Consider the following 24,192-nt stretch of genomic DNA (forward strand, 5'->3'; position numbering starts at 1 on the left):
GATTTCACGTTCCGTTATCGTATCTGACAGAATATCCCGTTTGACAGCCCAGCAGGAGCAGAGACCACGCCAGGCGCCACCTCCAGCAGCGCTCACAGAAAACCTACTGAGGAGCATCCCTCCAACACAAATAACGTGCAGCCGCCTCCCGGCTGAATCACAAACCGTTCTACAGAGCACAGGGGCTCGAAAGACCGTCCTCTTTGGGGCTGCGCAATGGTCCAGGACAGCAGCTTTAGGTAAAGACTGAAGCAGCTCAAGCTCATGAACAGAGGCCAAACAATTTCATGAGCGTTTTTAAATCACCCAAGAGATTTCTGAACTGTACCTTCAGCATTTAACCATTTTTAACTGCCTCGCGTGATTTAATAAGTAAGTACGTTAAAAATTTTAATTACCAGGAAGGTGCAGGGGAAAAAATCAGTCTTAGTACCTTGACCTTTAGACTGGGTCTAAGTGTCAACGCTGAGTGGAAGGAACCGAACTCATCGAAGCAAATAAGAGTGAAGTTAAAATAATGCCTTTTCTACTTGTACTGTACATAAATTTAAGTTTCGGAGTAATTTCAAACAGAGGCAGAAGCAAAAACTCCAGCCCTTCAAGCCCTGAGTGTAGCACCAGGAGAGTCTTGCATATTCGTTAAACACAATGGGAACCTCTGAGTTCTAAGGACTCTGCAGTTACTCAGCTGGATGGAGCCTGCTCTGAAAACGACAGGAGGTCAGCAGCCAGGAAACCTGAGGAAAAGCAGTTTAATATTCTGTCAAATAGGAGTTATCTTCAGTAAATATTTGTAAGTTCTTAAAGGAAGAAAAACTGTGCGGGAAAGAAAGAGGAAATTGCGAAAATGTAAAAGCACTGCAGAGAATAAAGCAGAATACCTACCTTATAAACTGCACAGTACTAAGGCAAATGTTAATTAAAAATCTGCCCTAAATAGGTAACAGTAAATGAAAAAAAGTAGCACAAGCAGCTCCTCATTTGGAAAGCACAGTTTTACAGCAAAGTGGAAAAAGCCCCAGAAAAACCTTAGAGCAACTGCTACCAAAATGTTGATTTTTAGACCAATTAAATGCTCACCTTGTGGATTACAAATTCTACTGAATTGTTTATTTTATACATCACGCCCGCTTTCTATACAGCAAAAGTCTGAATTAAAAAGGTACTTAATCACAACAGCTGGTTTTTCATACGAAATGAAACCTTTTGCGTAACGACAGCCTCGATTTGCAGAAATGCGGAAGGAATCCCGAGAGCAGAGGAGAGAGGGGCCGCCGTGTCCCCCAGGAGACACCCCAGAAATGTCCCCGGGGGCAGGGCCGTGCCCAGAGGCAGCGCCAGACCCGGCAGTGACCCCTGCGGGATCCGACCCTGCAGGAATGATATCACGGTCTTCCACCAAAAGAGACAAAACTTGTGCAAAATTGTGAAAAAAGCGTGAAAAGCAACTTTTTCAGGATTGACCAATGAAAGGGCCACGATATCATTCGGGGACAGAGAGATCACGATGTACAAAAGCCTGGGTTCTGCATTTCTACCCCCAAATATTTCCCTGCTTGTTAACGAGCCCTCTGGGTTGGGGAGGGGGGAGGTGGCACAGATTTAGTGAGAGGGACGTGACTGCAGGAGCAGCGCTGCTCCTCACACGTGGTTTTATCCCATTGACTTTTGTTTCACACATGGTTTGTGAAGGAAAAAAAGATTTATTTAGCACATACTTTGGAATGGCACACGAGTTTGACAAAATACCTTCTAGAACCCCCAAAAAACCCCTTTAAAATTCTTAGAACCCAAAGGCTCTGTTCTGTCAATTACTCTGATTTTAGAAATAGATTATAAAAGTTATACTACAAAAATATTTCATCTTCGTATCAATCAATGGCTGAAAGATTTAAAGACTCTCCTTCTAACAATGAAGTTACATTTAGAGAGGGGATGTGTGAGCCTTTTGTGTATCTTCAGGAGTAATGCAAGCTCCAAGGTAAATATTTGGAGGTTGTACATCAAGAACCAAAGGGAAAAGTCTTTTGACTTTACAGACAACTCCTGATTGGTGAAGGCAAGAAAAATTAATCGTAAAAAGGAGAACAAAACCAGCAGCAAGGCTTGATTTTTCTAAAGAGAAGACCGTACAAATCAAGAGAAATCACGACAGATACAACACAAGAACTCGTAGGAAGCCAAACTAAAAGTTGGAACAGAAATCTGCTGAGAACCGTTCTTCCTCCTCCCCATCCCAAAAGAAAGCGCTCAAAAAGAAACCAGAAGCTAATCTTTTAGGGTGAAAAAAAAAAAAGTACAGTGGAGAGCCGCACATCCTACTTAGAGGAGCCGAGCCCGTGGGGGGCTCGCTAGACATCTACGGCGGCGGGCTCCTCGGGTTCCAGCTTGTAGGAGACACGCCGGCAGCAAAGGCCACCCAGGGAAATGCCGCACCTGCGGGGGCTGCAGCGCCCCGTCACTCGCTCCAGAGCTCGTCCAAGAGATGCGCACGCTGCTTCCCCGGCTGGGACGCAGCACACGGAGTCCATGCAGCCGACACCTGAACCTGCCTCAGCAAGCTGGGAGGGGAAAGAGAGATAACAATAAAAAAGAGAGTCAGTACTCAGATTCTAGCAACAAGGATTTATCAGAAAACACTTAGGAAAAGCAGATTTTTCTTAGAGTGTTGAATATTTTTCAATTTTAGAGGCAAGCCACAATAACGAATAACATTACCATTTTGCTTCTTAAGGTCTATCTATACTCAAATTTGATCTCCCCAAGGTCCGAATGCAGCCTTGGTGAGCGCATGGCAATCGTTTAGCACCATCTCTGCCTAATGCTGGCCATAACCCGGTGAGCAGCTCCCAGCGGTCCGGCTGTAAGGACCCTCTGGAGCAGAGCATCCTGCAGTTTAAGCCTCAAGGCCTCGGGTACCCCCCGTGGGGACACAACTTAAAATCAGGCAGAGCTGCAGCTTCTCTAAGGGAAATCTGTCAGGAGAAAGCTTCAGAGCAGGGCTGCACAGCACAACGCAGCAGCCTGACTGTAAGTCGTATTTTTCCCCTCAAGAAGTGTAGAATGCAACTTCCTATAATAATTTACATCCTATCACTCGCGTAGATACCCTTGGCTGGGTACGGAACAAACGCAAATTCCTGTTTTTTTGCCTATCTTTTACCTATACGCAAATGAGGCTGATGTCAGAAAGGGCCCGTCACGTTCAGGCCAGCGTGAAGAATAACCCAACATTAACATCATGAACTTTCCACTCTTCATTCTTTATAGGTGAGAAACCAACCCAAACAAACCACAAGTAGTAACACAGAGATGTATGGGTTTAAGTTAAGAGCCATCTGTAGTGTGCTCCTCTATAGCACTTTTGCAAACCAGCCAAGCGCAGCATAACTAAAACCTAACTGAGATCTAGTGCTGCTGGAGAGAGAGTACCCAAACCTGACTTCAGTGTCCTCTCCAGAAGGAAACTGAAGTGTGGGGATGCTTCTTAATTTAACTCAAAACAAATGCTAAAACACAGAGGCTAAATTTAAGCATCCATCCATCCATCCCTCCCTCTCAGACACCAGTGACCGAAGCGATCTGGGAGGAGGCATCTCAGTCTATGACAGGACACCGCTCACTCAAGAGCTTCCCCCACCTCTCCCCCTGTCACCAAGGGTTAGTGACTGTTCTACAGACTTTGGTTTCCAACTCCAATTTCTTTCACACCACCCACACTTGCCCAACACTGCATGGGAAGCAAAGAACCTCAGAGTTTCCTATGGGAATGGTTCGCTGTGAGTGGACACATTCCTTCCTAATCCCCCCACAAACAGGGAACTGGAGAGGTTACAGCTCCAGAACAGAACCATTCCTGTGCTGCAAAGGAAAGGCAGCAGAGAGAAACAACCGGCATGTGGAAATCCAACAGAAAGATCCCAACTGGTAGGACAAGCACACCAGCAGAACTGGTGTTTCCAAGCACCATTTCCACACCTGCCCCTTCCTCAGCTCTGCATTCCCCACGGTCCCTCAGATCTTCCCGTCTCACCGCTGAACCTGGTGCTCACAATACTCTCAGGTAACACCTGTAGGAACCTACAGAAACAAGCCCAGACTGAAGCCCTCAATCCAGTTACTGGGCCTGGGAGGTCAGGAATGAGTGCAGGAGAACACGCGCTTCTGACTCGCACTCACTTGGGAGGTCTTCTGGGCACAAAAGGAACATTTACTATGATATGACAATGAAATTGTGTAAATACCTGAGAGACGGGAGCGCCTGACGGGTCTAAAAGGGGTTTCGGTTAAAACAAAACCTCAACAAAACAAACCTCAACAGAGCTTAATTCCCCAAAGGCCCGTATTTGATGACCATCACATCTGGTCACAGCTGTAACAGAAGACACCACAATTTGGAGCATTGCAGGACGAGCAAACAGGACCTTCACGGCCACCTTCTGCTGTGCCCACAGTGTCAGCCCAGAAACTACACTGAGCAGAAGGGACCCCTGTTAGGAGGTGAGAAACCAAGCTCCCTGCCCCACGCATGGTGACCTTCACCGCTGTGTCCACAGCGATACAAAAACAACCTCTCAGCATTCCCACACTGGGGATTTCAAAAAGATTTAGTCCATCCGTTATCTTGAAGCAGATCAAGTAACACCTCCAACGTGCCTGCACCAGGCTGTAGCACAGTGGCTGTAGGCAGCATCAGATGGATTGGACATATTTTCCCCCAGAACCTGCTGACCTAGAGCTGGCACTCCTAGATACCACTCAGAGACTTATGGCAGAAAGATGAACCAAGAGGAACCCAAACCAGCTTCCCAGGAGGGAACCCACAGCTCTGGATTTTGGGGGGCTGGTGTCTCTTCTTCACTACAATCTCCTTGGTTCTTCACAAGTCAGATACTCACAAAAAGCTAGGATCACGCTTGAACCATAATTTATGGAAAAGTTAATATTACTCTGTTTTAAAAAACAGCAAGTGTGACCTTACATAAGCCTGGAAACAACATTTATGTTTTCTCAAACTCCCAGTTAAGTGTAAAGCGATAATGAGAGAGCATTAAGGACAACACACAAATAAATTCAATTTTATGTGTAGATATATTGAGTATCACTGCCTGGTGAACACGGATTTATATACTTATATTCACTACCTGGAAGGAAGATACTTATATCAGGCCAGAGAGACCCTTTTCTCACTTTTCTCTCTGTGGCAGACAATTATGACCATAGCTTTATATCCGAGTAAAACCTGGCATGGCGAGGCAGTAAAGTGTAACGGTCTCTGAAGACCTGAAACAAACCCTCAGGAAACAAAAGGCAGGAGAGACAATGCTTTAAAAAAAAAAATTAATAAGTCTAGAGAAGTATCTGGTATTATTCATATTTGGGCTGCAAATAAAGTATTTTCGTAAGATAAGATCCGGGATCACAACAAACACAATACTTTATATGATAACGGCCCGTTTCATGTAATAAATCAAAAAGAAACTGAAGTGTGGAACTAAGGAATGAGTCACCTTGGTAAGGGGAAAAAAAAAAAAAATTAAATCAAAGCCACAAACTGTAATGCGAGTTTTAGTTGGATGCCGAAAACATGGGTGTTCTGGGGATGGCTCCATGGGCGTGCGTGTGAGATGCAGGGAGCTGCGGCTGCAGAGGGAGGGTGGAGGGGAGGTACTACCTAGCGCAGGCAGGAGCTGCCGGGCGGACTAGCAGGGTCTAGCAGTTGCCTATCGTCCTCCCCTCGGGGCCTGCCTTCAGCAAAGTCACCTGCTGAGCTGACTGAACCCTTATCTTCTGCCATCTGGAAGGACAGAAAAGCAACACATCTTATCAAGCTTTAAAACATTTTTTTTTTTTTTTTTTTAGATGAGCTTTCATGTTACAAGTCTGTTCCTGAGAGAACGAGGCACGTTTACAAGGTAAAGAGGCAATTTTTTTCCACGCTAGTGGGTGGATCAAACACTGTTCATCAGGGCACAGGTATCACAAGTGTTTGGTCTTTTTGCACACCACAGGCTACAAAAGCAGAAGAGCCAATAAATTTGAAATGTATTTCAAATTTTCAGATTCTGATTTCAGATTTTGGAGTTTTATTTGGTTTCCCCCTTCCAACAGAAAGGCCCATTTCAATATTTCTGAGTATTCTATACACCACGAGACAGACATTTCCACTCAACATTTAATCACACTGAAATATACAGCTGGGACCTTGCTGAACAGAACTGTATTTAATGCTGTAGATCACTAAGAGCCCTGGAGCGTACCCTCCTGAGCCCTGGTCCCACCTGCAGCACAGCTGATGCCACACAGACATTTCCGAAAATATATATATGAGATGGTTATTACTATTCTACAATTAAGTTAAAACCTGTTCCCTATTGTGAAACTCACTTTCTTTAACCCTTAATACACTGTATATCAAAATCCCAAACTATTAGATTTAGAATTTTAAGAGACAATATAAGAACGTTGACAACTAACAACTTGACTGGCATTTATGTTTTCAATGTTCTTCTAGTTTTTCTGCTCTCCGTCTCTTTGAATCAAACAGACCTACAAATGCCAAATTATTTCATTATTTTAAAGTCATTAGACAAAAGTATCTAAATAGATACATGCGTTATTTCTGGCTGAAGATGAACACGAAATAGTCTATTCTTCTCTCACTTATTCCCCCTTCCTGCACTGGATCCCATGGCGTAGCCAACAGCTCAGCACCACCCCACACGGACAAACCTGGAGAGGAAGAGATGGCTCTTGTTCAAGGTTTAGCGCATTAAGATGTTCTGGGACACTTAGTGTGAGCGCACGTCTGCACTCAAATTTCTTGCAAATCACATGTTTCTTACAGAAAACCTATGCTGTAAAAGCAACAGCAGCCCGTCTGCTCCCCAGTGCTGGACTGTGTCAGCTGGGGAAGCTGTCAGGAGGGGGACCCTATGAGACAGGAACCAGAGTTAAAAATACAGAGAAATACGGAAGGGCGTAAGGCCAGGGGTTCTGGAGAAGCCAAGGCAAGCGGGTCTGGGCAGAGACGAAGGAAAAACAGGCAACAATGGTCTCACTGTGGGGAGAAGAGGGTCCTGGCTGTGCTGGGGCACACGCTGCAGTTGGAGAGCCCCGGGTACAACGTTACGCACCACCAGCCTCCCCTGTAAATAAACCCCGTGTTTTAAGTTTCCCCAGTACTGTGTGCAGCCCTAACACACCGACCAAAGGTAACAGCTCTATAATAACACAGTTAATCCCATCAGAAAGAAGAATTAAAGCATCTGTCTGAGCAACACTTCTCACATGTGGCTTAAGATTCCTGATGGTTCTTACAAAGCACAGAGATGTGTATAAACACACGGACACACAGAACTTTGTTTACAAAGAAAAACCTGAAATGAGGCACAATGGGGCCCAGTTTACCCTAAGACAGATATTTCACATGTTCCCAGCCCAGGAGAGACAGCAGCACCCGGTGGGTCTCCAGCTCAGCACGGAGCCTGCTCTGCCCCAACTCCTCCTCTCCCAAGCTACAAAGGTGCAGGTGAAGATCAGAGCCAGTCTCAGAGGCACACAGAGACTGCGTTTCTGACTCACAGCAATCACCTGGATGCTTAAAAGACCTCCCACCTCAAAGCTCTTAACTCTACGTCACTTCAGCTGCACAGTACGAGGAGCTCAGTGCTTGTCTGGCAGGCACTTCACTACTAGATACACAAGCACAAACACTGACATAGGAGAGAATTGGATGTGCATCATCATGTGATACTTGGAGACAAAACAGATTTCCCATTTTTTCAACCCTTAAAACCTGTTTAATTTTGTAAAGTTTAACAGAATCTTTTGCTTTAAAATCTTTGGTGTAGAAATGATGACCCACATCATTCACTTTAGTAGTTCAGTGAGAAAACAGAAGTTTACTGGAAACATTTATCTAGGGTTTTAAAAAGGAAAGTTATTTGCACGACACTGATAAACCAAGAATTTTAAAAGCTAACTTGTCAAAACTCTGGCAGAGGAGTCTCCCCGATATGTTGCTAAGTTTATGGAAATGCTGCAGTTTGCCTGTTTTAAAGCTGGTAAGTGCCAAATTGAAAACCAAACCACTGGCCAGTACCTCCCTGCATGCCTGGAAATCTCAGGTGATGTGTTTCTCAGCACCCCTCCCCTTAAAAGCACTTGTATCATCTGTTCCAATTAACCACTAATAATTCTCTGCTCATCATTTATCATGTCAGCTTCCTGTCTCCTACTTTCCCTTAGTTAACCAAACGGCAACTAAGTCCCCAAATTGCAGGTTCTCCGAGCACCTATTTGCATGCTTTCAAACAACACGGTCACCTTAAAAAAAAATAAAATTTAAAGGAATCAGTTCTTTGCATTAATTCTTGCTACAGAATATACAGAATATAGAAGCAGGTAAGCACTGGATGAAAAAAAAGAATATCTAACGGGTTGATACACTATCGATCCATATGAACGTTTTAGTCTTACAAGAGAGAATCAGCATTTCACTGAACTCGGGGCATTTGAAGAGTTCCAGAATCACAGTGGTTCACCTACAGACACATGGACACTTCAATTTATTTATTTTTTTGAATAATTTTCTAGGACTTTGTAGCCAAATGCCCTTAGGAATATGTATCTATACACATTGAAAACAAACAACATTCACTTTATCGATGCACAAAACAAACACAAAAAGCTGTAGCCGCAGAAATGTACATAATGCACCCAAACTTCAAACAGGTTTTGCTCTTTCAATACAACTGGGAAGCAAATTAAAACGGGCAAACAACTCGCCTGACATACAGAGACCTTCCTGTCACAGCCTTATGAAGCTGAAATTATCCAACATGCAAAAAGCACTGTTAATTTTGGTCGTAAAGAAATTAAAAGCGTAATAATCATGCTAGAAACTGTGGTTATTGGGAAGTGGATGCAAGAAGAGCTAAGTCCATATTCTGAGAGTCGAGCGTCATGCTAGGGATGGTTTTTCCTAAAAAAGCACGTCCAACACATGCTACTCAGGAGAAGCATTTGGCTCAGAAAACACAGAGCAAAGCCGAGAAATAACCAAAGGGGATGTCTCTGCGCTGCAGGAATGGCCCTCGCAGCCCGCTGCCGCCCATGCCTCTCCCGCCTCTCTCGCCCTGGCGAGTTGCCCCCCCGCATGCACAGGGGGTGGCCAGCGACTGTCCCTCCTACTCTACCTAATTTTGCTCAGCTGACTCCTGGCCCTGGACAATGGCTGCAGCGCGATGAACTCGTCGCTTAAAGCAACTCTGTTGGAGAACATCTACAACGGGACAGAGAAGGGATGGAACACACACGTCAGTGAGTAGCAGCGGTAATTGTCTAAGAGAGAGACACAGGACAAGACATCGTTATTTAAGTGGAATAAACATCATTTACAGAACACGAGCCTGGTGCCTCCAGGACAGCTCCTGGCACCACCACAGCCAGCTGTTGTTTGGTAGGACCATTCTTAGCGTACCTCAGCATTTGTACCGAGAAAAAAGGCCTATACACTTTCCCATCTGTACTTTACCTGACATCTTTATTCAGTATTGCCTTCTCCCCTCAGTAGGGCTGGGATTTGTATTTACCCAAAGGCTTGCATTTTGATTCAGATTTACCTTACTGTCCACTTCCTCCTATATGATTCTGTATTGTCAGAAATCACCCAGAAGCTACTTCAGGGCAACAGTGCCAAGGCACATATAATAAAACAGATTTTCTCTAAGAAGTCAATTCATGCTTGCCTGTCAAATTTTTAATATACTGACTTCCCAAAATGGAACAGATTATTTCTTTAAAGTTGCCGTGACAGAACAATATTCACATTTAAAAATTGATCTTTAGCAGAATTTCTAAAGCATTTCTCTCTCACACCAGAGAAATTTCTTTGCTCTCTTATGAGTAACTTTGCTACACATAATATCTAACAGATTGACTGTTGATGCTTTGACCTTATACTAAATAAAAGACATACAATCAAGTTCCTTATGTACTGAGTAGGGCAGATGGCCACAGATCGGTGAATGCAGAGCACTCAGCTGGGTAACTCACACAACTACTCTGCTCATAGTTTCTGAACAATTAAAACAACAGGGGCAAGCATTTTCATCCCAGAACCCTGTGTTTTGCTCCCTGCTCCTGGGAATATTTTAGAATTTAAATGATGGCAAACAGAAACAAACAACTTACATAGCTGTGATTCAAAAATCAGTGACTAGGTCATGTAACAATTTATCTTCTTCCAATAAAAACTTAGTAACTGTAAACTCAACTTTTTCTGTCCCCAATATGCTAATATACTTAGTCCTACAATTAAAATGAACAATTAAGAATATTCAGTTATACAGAGGGTGTACCTACACTATGAAAAACACATTTAAAAGGGCAATGCATGAAGTTCCATATTCACTCTTTCAATGACTTCCACAGAAAATTCCTCAGTGTTTAGGACAAAGATACTCTTCAAACTCATTCTGTCTGAAAGTCAGAGAATGCTGAAGCCTTTCTGGTCAAATCAGGCTGTGGATACCTCGAGTTCGCGATATCAGGAATTAAGCGTTTGCAGAAAGAGACAGTATTTTGGTAAACATCGATCCTAATGCTGACACTGTCAAATGACAAAGCAGAATGGGAATAAGGAGACAAAAGAAAAGAAGATGGGTAATAGAGATGCACACAGCAAAATCCCCATGGCTGTGGATCAAGCTACAGCCACAGGAAAGGGGTCAGACATCAAGATTCATCAAGATTCTGCCTTAAAAATAAGAAGTCCAACTGTGTCCTTGACAACACAACTGTAATGGAAGCAAACTGAACCCAGAGAGTCTTTAGAATTGCTTCAGAAAGCAAGAAAATGCAACAAGAAGTATCCAGATGAAGCTAGGGAAAAAACGGTGGGGGCTTTTTGGGTTTTAATTCAAGCACTTCAGGACCACCAGAAGCCTGAAGAACCAGCCCGATGCACTGCCAGACACAGCTGACGGACGGGAAGGAGGGAAAGGGAAGCATTCAATAAATACTGCCACTAGCTTTTGAAGGAAAAATAAAAGATAATTAAGTATCATTACCCAGAGAATTTTTTCTAAATCAAGACTTTAATCCAAGAAGTGCAGAAACAAGCAAGAGTCTTATCAGGTCTAGTTGAACCATTTTCCCAAAGCTAGTGCTTATTTACCTTGACCTTTAGCTACTAAATGCCAAGACTGGAAAAAGCATCTAATATTCAACAAACGGGGTATTTTGGCCAGCAATGCGTTTGTCAGCACGATGTTGGTCCTAGGCAAACTAAGAGAATGAGAAAAAGATGCAGAAGTAAGAGATTATTGCTGCATATTATTTTATAAAAGGAATACAGCTGGGGGATTTGTTATTCCCACACTTGGCACAGATGCAGGCTCTGCTGGAATAGCGTGTCCACTGGAGAAACCCAAAATTCAAGATGAAGTTGAGGAATAGTGACGATTACAGGAGAAACACACGAATGACTGAAGGACTGGAAGATAGCCTTTTTGACAAAAGATGCAAGTCCTATCTACTTCTTAGTGATAAAATTAACTCGATCACAAACCTAACCATGACTAAAACAAAACACTGTTAACAGAAGGCTTTTCAGTTCCGCAGAAAAATATATAAGAAGATAAAATACTGAAAACTGAAAGCATAGCCAGTGACTATGAGAACAACGGGTCGGGATGGCTTCTCCAGAACTCTGAGTAAAAAGAAAACACTCTAATGCAGAAGAGACTTTTACCTAAAAGAGCCTAAATTCAACAGAATGATTTCAAGGAGGTTTTGTAGCCTGTGTCAGGCAAAAGGGAGATTCTGTTATTCTGTTACCACAGACCTTGTCTATGAATTTATGAAAATGCCACGCAGGTAATTATCTTTAATTACATAATCAATAATCAAATCACATGCCATGGGATATGATCAAGATTTAAGAAGTACTAATTAAAACAAGTCCTACTAAAGTAATTTATAAAAGTAGTGTTTTCATCCCATTGTGACAATCGTTCAGTGTCAGTTACAGCTGAAAAGAGTTTCTAATACCTGGACAAAAATGAGAATAAGTTGCCAACTTTAAAGCAGTATAAAAATGCACAGTATGATCCTCTCACACAGTTGCAGACTGAGAAGCAAAAGACTGAGTGACCCCTCTATAAACGACTCTACAACTGTTAACACCAATTACTTAAACATAAATGTTATTTCCTTGTAAAATGGTGTCCTCGTTTTTGCAATTTTAAATTAACAATGATCTTTTGAAATGAGAACATTTTTATGCATTAAACATGACAGCAATATAAGAGGATAATTAAATATCACAGGAAAGTAATTAGTTTACAAGAGAGACTTTAACAAAGGTGTTAACTATTGCCCAGGCTGGAGACAGCAGCAGCAGGTTACCTGAGCTTTTTCCGTACTGGTGGGTTGTAGATGTCTGTACAGCACTTTCTTCACGACATCAAGGAACAAACAAGCAACTACGATGAGGATTATGGCAAACCAAGCAGAACCACTTGACAACAGCTGAACAAATACGAAGTACATGTCCTGGGTGTGTAAAAATGGCCTGGAAAGTTAAAAGAAGCGACAATTACTAAAAGGAACTTCTAGAAACCGAAGTACAACCCAGGCAGGCTCGAGCGTATCCTCATTTGACACCCAGCAGTGAGTCCCTCGGGAGGCAGAGTTAGGCTGCTGGTGCCCAGCAGTCTGTTGGACCTGGGAACTCTGGGGCAGGAGGGTACCCAGCTTTGGAGGGAAACCTTCTAAGCTCAGCTTTAAATGGTGCTGCAAGGAATCAGCCACCATTCCTACTCCCACAAGACCCCAAAACACAATCAAAAATACAGCACTACTGATTCTAACCCCACCAACTTCATTTCAGTTGTAAAGATTTACTTATCAAGTAGCACCTTTGGGAACCTATCTACTACTTAGAAACAAAAATGCCTTTGTAGTCCCAGGCTGAGAGAGATGAGTAATTCCTGTCCTTGAGCACAGGATGGCTTGGCAGCACCGCTCAAGTTTCTGAAAGAATCACCAAGAGCGAGTGGGCGCTCTAGGTTTAAAAAATTCACAAAATTCAGAGCAACACGGCAGAACATTAATATTTCAGTGGCTTTTCATAACTTCACTCATCATATGTGCTATAGAAAGGAGAGGAAAATAAATAATAAAAAGAAGAGAATCACTCACCAGATAATTCCCCCATAAAACAAGGAGAATATGAAATAAAATACAATGGATCCCCAAGTAACAAAATGGTTTATCCATGTCCAGAAGTGAGTTTCTAGAGCCATCTAAAACAAAGATAACTTCAATGAGCTTCCCTTCTCCCCCCACTTCACAGCAAATGATAAATACCGGTTCTGAACACGCTTATGAACTTTCAGCTCAAACACTAAATATGGTTGTAATGTGCAAAAACCACAAAGAAATATTTTGACCATCACTGAAACTTCTGTCTCACTTTTGAATCAATTTTAAATTATTGCTCTATCATGTATTTGCCGTGTTCCCCAGACACAGAGTAATTAGTATAATACCATACCTTCATCGTAACGGTTATAACCATAACGGTGAAGACCAAAGTACCAAATGTCCAGTTTCCAAACATCTATGAAAATGGCAAGATAAAAATCATGGAAGAAAAAAAATAATAGATCAGTTAAGAGCATTGCTGATAAGTTAGATTCTTCTCAAGGCAGCTACACTAATGGAAGGAGTCTGTGCACATCAGCTTGTAACAACTCACCATCGTGAAAAAGCAAGAAGGACAGAACACAAACTACTAGAAAAAAATACAGCTTATGATAAGAGCAAAATTAACAACCCACAAACCATCTTTCTTCTTGGTTCAAAACAAATCACCACAAAGGCTACATGAGGTATGAATAAAGTCCGAAACAGTAACATGAAGTGACAGGAAAATGAAGATACCACTTGGATCAACTAAGTATAAGCACCCAACAGAAAGCAAATATTGGGTGGAAAGTATTCACTTGAACACAAGCGCAAAACACTTTGAGTTTAAACATTTCCAGATCACTTTCAACATGCAGCATCACCTGAAAGTTCACTTTTTACCCCAAGCACAATCTTACAATTCAAAAATAATGGTGCCATTTGTATTTTTTCCAAGAAAATTCTACGGAAAAGACACTTTGTTTCAAGGCTAATAAACACAAAATTACGCTTCAATTCTAAAACGCTGTTATCCGTCACTTTAGTGTTCTCTTGCCCACATAAATTAAAAACTATCAAAACTCTGAACAAGTTCTACAATGACAGGATCTCAGCTATGACAACCAAGCAGGGATGCCGGTCCAGTGTCTCCCGACAGCCATGCTGTGGGGCACAGCAGGTCCCGCCGTGGGATCGGGGACGAGGACGTGGCTGGGTACCGCATGCAGCCAGGCACATCCCAGCGAGCTGTTAGTAGGGCAGGGGCAGGGAATTGGGATTCATGGCGTTGTAGTCCTTGTTACAGAGCTCTGACAGGAATCCCACAGCCCCATGGCAGATCCCACAATGGCTTTTCTCATCTCTCTACACACGCTACTAAACTGAGGCAGCCAGGACTCTGGATTTATTCATCATTTTAAAGATCTTTATTATAACACATCTTCTGAAGCCTTCTATTTACTTTTCACGCTGACAGTAATGTTCAACAAGCAACACGCTTGTGTTAACTGCTGCAATAATCATCTTAAGGTACAATTAAACCTGCTGCTCCTGCGTGTCCCGTGAAAGAAAGTGTCTTTGCTAACACCACTCAGAGTTAGAATGAAGAACGGCAATGGGTTCTCGCCACCATTTTATTTTTGAACACATTTACACCGTGGATGCTGCATCCTTCAGTCCTGGGAAGTAACAGATACAATATTTTTGTATCTCCTCCTCTTCTAAACTCTTACCATTTGCCTGTTAGGCTTCAATATCTGGCGACATGCATAGCGTGAAAAAGGGGGGGAAAAAAATAAAAAGAACTAAAAGATCAAGTTGTTGCACAATGTGTTGAGGTAAAGCCTAACAAACCACCGGCATTAACAAATTACTTATAGTCTCTTCCTGTCTGCTTTGTTCCCAACTGAGAACTCGGAATGACAATGTGAGGCCCGGCACTGACACCACCCTGTGTCACACGTCCCCCCAAAGCCATCACTTCTCCAGGGCTCCTCACAAGAAAGCACCTTCTCTTGCCCTTAACTTTTGTTTTTTCAAGCACACATTCAATTTGCCACATACTTTCTGCACCGCAGATATTTTCCTGCAACACACAGTTCTACCAGTCCAAATAATCACCTTTTAGCAAACAGAGAGTAACTCCAAATAAATTCTAAGGCCTTTTTTTTAAGTTACATCACAGAAAATGTGAGAAGCCAAAGGGCATCTGAAAGCATTGTATCTAGTATGCTCAGTCACTAAGTATATTTAACGGGTCTTGAGGTTATTTATACAAGAAACCATTAAAAGAACCTTCTCCATAAAGTCTACATTGACACCCTGGTCTAGACTCACCGATATAATCGGTTCCCCAAACTAGACATTTGTTACTAAAGACAATGAAAAAAGCCCGTTCCTGCCTGGTGGATGTTAACAAAGCAATTTTGAAGTGAGGTGTTTTGATGATGAAGACGGACAGAAACACACTGATTTGTAGTGTAAAACTACTTCGTTAGAGGAGCACTGAAGACCCTTTGCCAACTCACAAGAACCTCAAAAGTCACACAGCTTGGAACGAGCGACAGGACACACTCGTACCTCAACTGTAAGGGACATTTCAGTCTCAAGCACAACTATTTAACCTCCTTATCAACCACCTGATGATGAAAGGGGCCCTCCAGCTGCTGCCCCACTGCCCCTCACTGCTCCTTTCCCCACAGGGACACTGACCCCTCACTTCACACACTGATTCCAGGCACCAAGACAATCCTGGCTATTATCCACCATGATACAGAGACCCTTTTTTGCTTCACCCTCCTGTGCTCCTGCCCACTCCCTGTCACCGGGGTCCCCTGTCACTACAGCATGATGCCCTCTTTGTACCTCAAATCGCAACAGACCCAGCATTACTTTTACTTTACCATAAAGAACATTTTTATGAGAGAAAAATCAGTATCTAACTGTTCTACACTGGGCTAACAAACTCAGAACTGAGGAAAATGGGGAAGCAGCCTTGGGATGGTTTCACCCAAGCTTGACAGTCTTTTGTTTCCTGTGAATTTGAACATCTTTAAAATAGGTGTCAAATTAGTATTTGATGATTTCATTAAATTACTGCCTTAAAAACATTTATTGAATAAAAAGTACAACTTAAAAGCAGCTTGCACCACCTAACTTTTAAAAACTCTGAGTAATTAAAATAATATTTTCAGGAGACGCTTTAAGACTTTGGGCAATGTTCAGATTTAAGCCTGATATTATAACAGATGCTAAAGAGAAGCCATCGTTTGACACTGTGATTAAGTCCAACTCAAAATAAGTTTTGAATTAATATAGATTCTCATTTACTGAAGTTACGACATGATTATGACAAAAACAGTCTACAAAATAAAACACTGTGTAAGACAATCCTAACACGTATTATCTTGAGAGAGATATTCCTCATGGACATGCACTTTCTGACAACATGCCTTACAGCTTCCACACTAAGAAATCTTACTCTTGAGAGGACACACGAATATTGCTAAAGCATCCTTGTTAATTCCGTAGTTCATAAAAAAACCAAAGAAGAGATTTTTCTGACACAAGAGGCTTTTTCAAAAAAAACCAAAAAAAAATAGCACCAAAATACAGTGGTAGAATAATTCTTATAATATTGTACCTGGCCATTTCCCAGCAGAGAAGTGTCTTCTCCCATTAGAAGATACGAGCCATAAAAGAAAACAAATGCATGACAGAAGCCCAAGACGGTCCAGTAAAGAAAGGGTTTAAACCCCAGATGGGCATTTTTACTGATGTCTCTGCAGAAATAAAACAGATTTGGGATTTCAGATTGTCTTTATATAAGCCATCAGCTATTCACATCGCATGACTGCTAGTGCTTTGAATAAATGTAACTTCCAACCGCACCAAGATACAGCTAATGAATGCTGACATATGAAAAAAATGCATAAATCGCAGGCAAAAAAAAAAGAACTCTGAGCTCTCATGATCTGCATCTGCTTCACGCAGGGATCACCAATGGCAAGGGTCTCCAATGGGTCACATTCAGAATGGCACAAACTAGAGTTCTTCTCCCTGGAGGTGGAAGTGCAAGAGGAAGAAAAAGCCAGATCTCCTGACACTTGCCCCTTGTTCTGCTTGAAAGATCTTTAGGAAAAGAGAAACTTCTAAGAGACATCTCTTTTTTTACAAAAACACATACTTTTTTTTTTTTCCCCTCCAAACAGCAGCATGCAGTGCAACACGCTGCCACTGGGAGGACACCTAATTCTACAGGAAATCACTTCCCCTCTTGGAAAAGCATCTTTTGGTGGCGATTCCCCTAATCGCAGCGTCCTAGTTCTTCCTGTGCGTGGCAGAGATTTTCACCTCCTCCGTGTAACGCAGGAGAAAGCTGCCAGTCGTGAGCTGACCAAGCACTCAATCTCAACATGACTGACATAAAAAGATGCTTCTCTTAAAATACCCATGTCAATTAACTTTCAGGATGAAAACTATGGAGCTGCAGTTCTTCCTTGACAAGTCAGTTACTAAGAATTGCATAAATTACAGATAAAAATACTGCCGGGATGCATAATAGCAAGTTCAGACTTCTGCAGATGCCCCTGTTGTTCTAAATTAGGCGCTACTGTGACAATATATTAAGCTGTACATACCGATAAAGCACAGGTTTGCTCTGTAATACATGCGGATGCACATGCTGTTCAAAAAGACTGTATATGAGGACAGGCAAGGAAGTGAAACAAATATTGTACAAAGTCAGGTATACACTGTCATAGAGCGTCTGAAACGGAAAGAAAAATTATTTTGAGTCTTGATAACACAAAAGCTTATATTAAAATTTATTAGCACACTAATAGCAGCAATAAATCATTAAATACATGAATTTACTAGCTAGATAAAAAGCTATACTCACATAACTATCTAGTAAGAGCAAGCTATCAAATATAGAAAATAAAGCTGGATATTTAAGTGTAAAATCTGTGCTGCTCCTGTGTAGTTCATTCCCATTTTCTTTAGTTATCTACCCAGAGTGTTTCACACACATTTACCAAGGTGCGAGGTGTCCAGTACTTACTTGTTGTGAAAACAAACAGAAGAACTGATATAAAAATTGTGGTGTAATAAAGCACACATTCTGAAAAAAGAAAAGCAAAGGAAATAGTTAATCCTTAGTATATGCCTAAAAGAAATCGCTAACTCTTACAAGCTGTAAAAATACACAGGGAGAGGATAAAGCATTTCAGCGTTTTACTTGGCAAAGGGAAGCAATGAGCTTTGCGTGAGAGCACATTTTGTTTGCCCTCTAGGACAATGAAGCTGAAAAATATAAACTTAATTATATGTGCTTGATGAACACATCTCATTATGGGAATATATGTAGTGTTATAAGGGAGGAGAAATCCATCCATCTTCCCCTCAGTTCTTTTTTAAGAATTTCTTTGCAAAATAGTTTCCGTATTTCGTTCTGGAAAGCCCGTGTTCAGCTGACGGGAGACTTTTGCGTGGGAGCAAACAGAAACAAAGCCCCAAACCTAACCCCATGCTGTTATCTGGAAATGAGAACAACCAACAGAAGATGAAAAAAAGTGGCCAGTGCTAGAATCTCAGATAAATTTCAAGTAAGACAGTGGTTGAAAAACAGCAAAAAAAGCCCAGAAAGCACATTTGAACAGAGATATTTAACCTGTTGCCAAGAAAAATGTTAGATCTGAAATGAATTTCTTGCTGGGAAAGTCACACGTTTTTCTGGAAATGTGAAGACTTACCTTATAAAAAAAGTACTGTACAAGGGTTGCTATTCTAATATAGTAAAAGTGCCCATGAACAAAAAGCAACTTGGAGAGGAATTTAAACCGTGCTATTGCATAGTCACTGTTTCTCACAGCTTGTCTTCCTTCCTTGCCCATGATTCCTGCCATATTTGGGAAACAAAACAGAAAACAGGTTAAACACAAATTACAAAAATTAAAGTTTAAACCACCACACCGCCCCCAACAATATACATCTGAAGCTACAGATCTGTTTTCCTGCACTTCAACATTATAACAACTTCAGCCTCTTTCAGTTCCAAACGAAGGCGTTATTCCTCACGCAACCACGGGAAACTACTCATTTGATACTGAGTCAAATTAAAAAATAATTAAAAAAAGACAAAGGACTATTTCCATAAGCCATTCTTTAGAAAGATTTATGGAAAGACATAGAAACAATAACACTCAAAACCAACTACAAAACCAAAATTCCCAAACCATTATCAATCCATCATTAATTATCAATTTACTTCCTACGTTTTGCTTCAGAGAGGTTTTCCTTACAGTTCTTTGTACTCACCAGCAGAATAAAGGAAAGGCTGCTGTTACAATAGCACTTTACTTACTCTGAAGGGCTGACAACGCTGTCACTTGTCACAGTTGAACACAAATTCATTTCTAAAAACTATTATTAAGATAAGCATACACAGAACTCAACATGCTGCTCTTTTACAGAAGAAAAGTGGCCCAGGATTCCTAAAACCAGACACTTAGAAGTGCTGGTTGCTTTAAAATGAAAAAAAGTCTAGAGGTCCCCTGTCACCCTCCATGGCAAAGACTTGCTAGTTCTGACCAACACACATGTAATGCTACAAATTACAATAAAAACTTGGATAATTTTATTTTTAATAAGCTTCCGTTAGCTGACAAACCAGGTGGAGAGAATAAAGCATTATTCGCTCTTCGCCTGTAACCTTCTCGAGCAGCCTACACCCATGGCCTTCAAAACCACGGCCACACAATTTACACGATAAACATTGCAAACACCTTTTTTTATCCCAAAGAGTGACAGACTGAATTCCTGATGTACCAATACCTTATGGGAGAACCTCCAGCATTTACTATTGGAACAAACACCATCCGACAGAGTCAGCAAAGGAAATACTGAAACACTATGTGATGGGTACCAGTTCCGTTTTGGACTCACTTATGAAACACAGCAGAAAAAAAGGTTTAATGGTGGTTAAGGCCAGATAAGAGAAAACAATATAAGCAGATAAAACTACCACGCTTAGCTGAGAATCAATAACAGCCTCTCAAGAGCTACAATGAAAGCCTTCTCCTCAAAGACAAACTAGACACAAATGGCATTTCTACAGTGGTACAGACACGGTGCCAACAGCGGCAGGTTAGCACAAAGAAAGGTTGGGAGGTCAAGTTTCCACAGGAACTTAGAACCCAACAATGTCTGAAGCTAGAGATCTCTAATTTCCAGTGTCTGAAGCAGAGTAATTCTGAGACTCCAGCTACAGAGCACCTTTGCTGCTCTTAAGGCAGCATTAAGCAGGACCTGTGATTATTGGTAGACTACACAATAAACCTATGACCTGTGAAAGCCAACAGCCTTCAATTTTAAATGTCACTAAAACTCTGTCCCAAGAGATGACCGAGATTAACATCCTCTCATTCACAGGTGCAAAAACATTGGAAGTTCATCTGTTTATAAACACTATTCATGACTTAATCCTCTACTACAATTTGCACCCTATTTGCCTCTGTCTCTCCTGACCAAGCGAGTTACCTATGCCAACGTGGGCTTCTTGTATCATGCTCACGTCATTAGCACCATCACCAATCGCTAACGTTATAGGTTTCTCTGGAGATGTTTTTAACAGTCGCACTACCTGGGGAAAAATAAAAAGGTAGAAATAGTTCAATTTAGGCAGATAATCTATCTACAAGCCGTGCCTCTCATTCCCAAGTATCTTGGTTACCTACCTGTAAATATAATTACTAGCTAACACTTGGGTAAAACACACCTTCGGCATATCCCATGTGCAAATTCAGTGCTCCTTTAGAAAAGCTGCTTGCTTTGGGGCACAAGCCTTATTTAAATATCATGCCTGACTTGAGCTTATTTTGCAGTTCATATTTAGATGTTCTCTCACAACTCAATTTGTGCTTTATCATGCAAAACAGTCAAACAGAAGCTGGAACTGAATATTTACTTCGGGAGTAAGTACAGCAGAAAATCCAAGGCAAGGCTGGAATGAACTGCAATACACTTCCTTCCCCGTCCCTCCCTCCTGCCTGCATGGCATTTGTCTCAGAGATTTATAGACTTCAGTGTTTAAAATTTAAAAAGTCACTGCCATCAAAATTAGGTTTTACTGTACTTCATGACAAAACACAGGAAATAATGGAGATTATCCGTCGGACAGGATAAGAATTAAGGAAAGCATTATTGGCCGCTCTCTGCCAAATCTGGCAGTACAAAACAAACTATAAATCCAAATAATACTATAAATCAAGTTAAATAACAAAATAAGAACAAGGACACAACACAGGCAAATAACTGCACCTTAAAGAGAGGGGATGGCAAAAATTTCAGCTAAAAAGAGTGTACATAAGGTGGACTCATCCAGTAAATTGCTTTTCTCAAAGAGTCACAAACAATAACATTTTATTGAAGCTAATATTACACTAAGTTTTATATACAGCTGAAGGAAGTGGTTCTGAAGACTGCATTAAAATGCCTAAATGTTGGATGCAGCAAGAACGACCTCAAAACAGGTCACTCACGCTACAGTAAACCAGCCTGCTCTGTTTTGCACATCTAGGACCTCACATAACCATTTCCTAGTGCTTTAGGGTAAAAAGATGTCTTTTCCTTTTCTTTATGACAAGGTATAAAAAGAAGAGTGGGAAACAGTGTCCTTTCAGAGGTTTAATATTACTGGAAATACACGCAAAAAGCCTTCAAAGCATACAGATAAGCTAAAAGTATAGTAAATTTAAAAATACTCCAATAGTTATACAATTGAATATTAGTTAAAAAAATGAAGAGAAGCATAAAATGAAGAGAGAACATTTCAAAACGAAAGAATAAATAATATAGCTCTTCAGATGTTAGCTTTCTGGAGTAAAAAAAAAAAAAATCAATCACAAAATCTGAATTTGAATTTTATCTGATCTGTATTTGAGTAAAATTAAGTGTGAAGGAAATAAACATCTTAGAGAGCATTAAGGCAAAACTTCCCTGGAGACTAGGCTTCAGCTTCCCTTCTACTTCCTCCTCAAACGTGGGTATTCTTTAAATCTTTAGAGCGCACATTTTTTCCCTACAGCTTTGTGAATTTTCAGTTTAGCTTTTTTGGTGTGGAGAAGCAACGGGACAGGCAATGCAGCAGCAGGCAGGTGATGGGGGTCGCTGCTGATGATTAAAGATCAGCTTTTTTCCTGCACGGTGGCAGCATTTTGACTTTCTCCTCCACCCACTTGCAAATTTTCGTAAACTCACGTAGAAACTTCTGAGCAAACTACTCTAGGTCAACAGGATTTAACTGGGATTCCAAAAGTCACACAAACAAAGCAGTTCCAGGAATCCTTGCCTCCTCGAAGCACGATATAAACACACCTCCCAGACAGTCCTGATTATAGTCCCCCTTACCTTTGCTTTCTGAAGGGGTGCCATGCGACAGCACAACACTGCAGAGCAGTTTTTGCAAACTTCCATGAACAGTTTTTCATGTTCCCTGAGTGCAAGAGAGAGGCTGGTCCCGTCCACCACCAGGCCGTGCTGGATAACATGGTCTTCCTTTATTCTGTTCGGGGACAAAAATGTTGGCTTTGTATTGGTGTGACGGAAAAGTCTGAATTGTGTTATGAACTATACAGTTGCCCACAGAATAAATGAAGAAGTTAGCCTGTTCGGCTGCTTCTTCAAGTCTGTCAATACATTAATAAATAAATTTCTAAACAGGCAACTTCATGCATTTGGCACATATATCAAAGAGATTGTCATAAAATTTGAAAATAAAAGAAGAATAAACTAAGATGATCACTGAGATAAGGACATCTGGGGTGTCGTACCTCTTGGCGAGCTGCCTCAGCTGCTCCGCGCACGTACTGTCCGATTTGTGCTGCACAAGCTCCAGGATGTTCATGGTTCTGTGGAAGTGGCCACACGATAAACTGACACTAACAGCCGTCTCGTGCTTGTCTCCAGTGAGCACCCACACCTTGATACCCGCCAACCTCAGCGCTTCGATCGTTTCTTGGACTTTCTCCTGCAGTCTGGAAAGAAGCCAAAAAGAATTTTAAATAACTTTAAACACTTGACCAAAAAACCAGAGCTCACACTGTAACTCCGTGTGACTCCTGTGACCCCACTGTCAGGGTGATTTAAGACTGAATGGCCAATATTACATACATTTCCAGAGAATCAGAGTCTGGCAGATGACATTCTGTTACCAACAACAGCACAAAGGCCTTGATGAAACAAAAACTGAACTTCAATGCTGCAAAATGATCAGAGCTTTGTAATAAGCACATCTTAATTTAAAGTCAGGCACCATTGCTGAGAAGTTTTAAAACAGTCCACAACAATGACCATCTATTGTGGTAAATGAAAAGCTTTGAAGTGCTCCATCAGTACACTCCTGTGTACAATACACCCTCTGACTGACAGAATGCCTCAGAAAGCAGCTATGGAGAGAGGTTTTCCCAAGGAATTAGCCATTACCCTAAATATTTACTGCAATTATTCTGTTTCACAGACACTAAGTCTCTCCCGATGCAGCACACCGTATGTCAGCATTATCAAGCCAGAATCAGTTGGTACAACACATGGTTTGACCGCTCCCCAAGCCCAAGAGCAGTGAACACACTAAAGACCAGCACACAACTTTTGGTGGTGGTAGGAGAGTATTTCACAGCATACATCATATTTCAGTTTCAAATTCTAAACTCGCTATGGTTTTGAGCGTAGTGAGCAGAAACTCCGTGGCGTACTTGTCTTCTACTCCTGTAGCCCCAAGTAACTCCAGATCCCTTTCTATGAAGTTGAACACATCTGCTAATCTCTCCTCCCGTTGCTGTAAGGCAGTCCTGGCCTCATGCAGGCGTTTGCCAACTTCTTGGTACTCCTCAGGTGTGAATCTTCTGTAGGCTACGCACAAAGTTCTTAGTCCTTTCTGTGAGAAAATAAAAGACTGTATTCAGCGTAGACGAGATTCTGACCTGACAAGGTGTCACC

General features: G+C 41.6%; 1 protein-coding gene across 1 annotated transcript in view; it reads right to left on the reverse strand.

Annotated features, from left to right (window-relative positions):
* Nucleotides 1-1,085: 1,085 nt before the first annotated feature.
* Nucleotides 1,086-24,192, reverse strand: part of ATP11B (ATPase phospholipid transporting 11B (putative)) — a 49,648-nt gene continuing 26,541 nt past the window's right edge. The window contains exons 18-30 of the mRNA XM_074153549.1: nucleotides 23,949-24,130; nucleotides 23,028-23,231; nucleotides 22,606-22,759; nucleotides 20,737-20,839; nucleotides 18,951-19,096; nucleotides 18,260-18,319; nucleotides 17,838-17,965; nucleotides 16,841-16,979; nucleotides 14,931-14,954; nucleotides 13,565-13,630; nucleotides 13,210-13,313; nucleotides 12,415-12,580; nucleotides 1,086-2,561 (exon numbers count right to left, since the gene is read on the reverse strand). Of these exons, the coding sequence (XP_074009650.1) occupies nucleotides 2,352-2,561; nucleotides 12,415-12,580; nucleotides 13,210-13,313; nucleotides 13,565-13,630; nucleotides 14,931-14,954; nucleotides 16,841-16,979; nucleotides 17,838-17,965; nucleotides 18,260-18,319; nucleotides 18,951-19,096; nucleotides 20,737-20,839; nucleotides 22,606-22,759; nucleotides 23,028-23,231; nucleotides 23,949-24,130 (1,686 nt within the window). The 3' untranslated portion in view covers nucleotides 1,086-2,351. The remainder of the gene's footprint in view (nucleotides 2,562-12,414; nucleotides 12,581-13,209; nucleotides 13,314-13,564; nucleotides 13,631-14,930; nucleotides 14,955-16,840; nucleotides 16,980-17,837; nucleotides 17,966-18,259; nucleotides 18,320-18,950; nucleotides 19,097-20,736; nucleotides 20,840-22,605; nucleotides 22,760-23,027; nucleotides 23,232-23,948; nucleotides 24,131-24,192) is intronic.

This window comes from Numenius arquata, chromosome 9, assembly GCF_964106895.1.
Source record: "Numenius arquata chromosome 9, bNumArq3.hap1.1, whole genome shotgun sequence".
NCBI classification, from domain to species: domain Eukaryota; kingdom Metazoa; phylum Chordata; class Aves; order Charadriiformes; family Scolopacidae; genus Numenius; species Numenius arquata.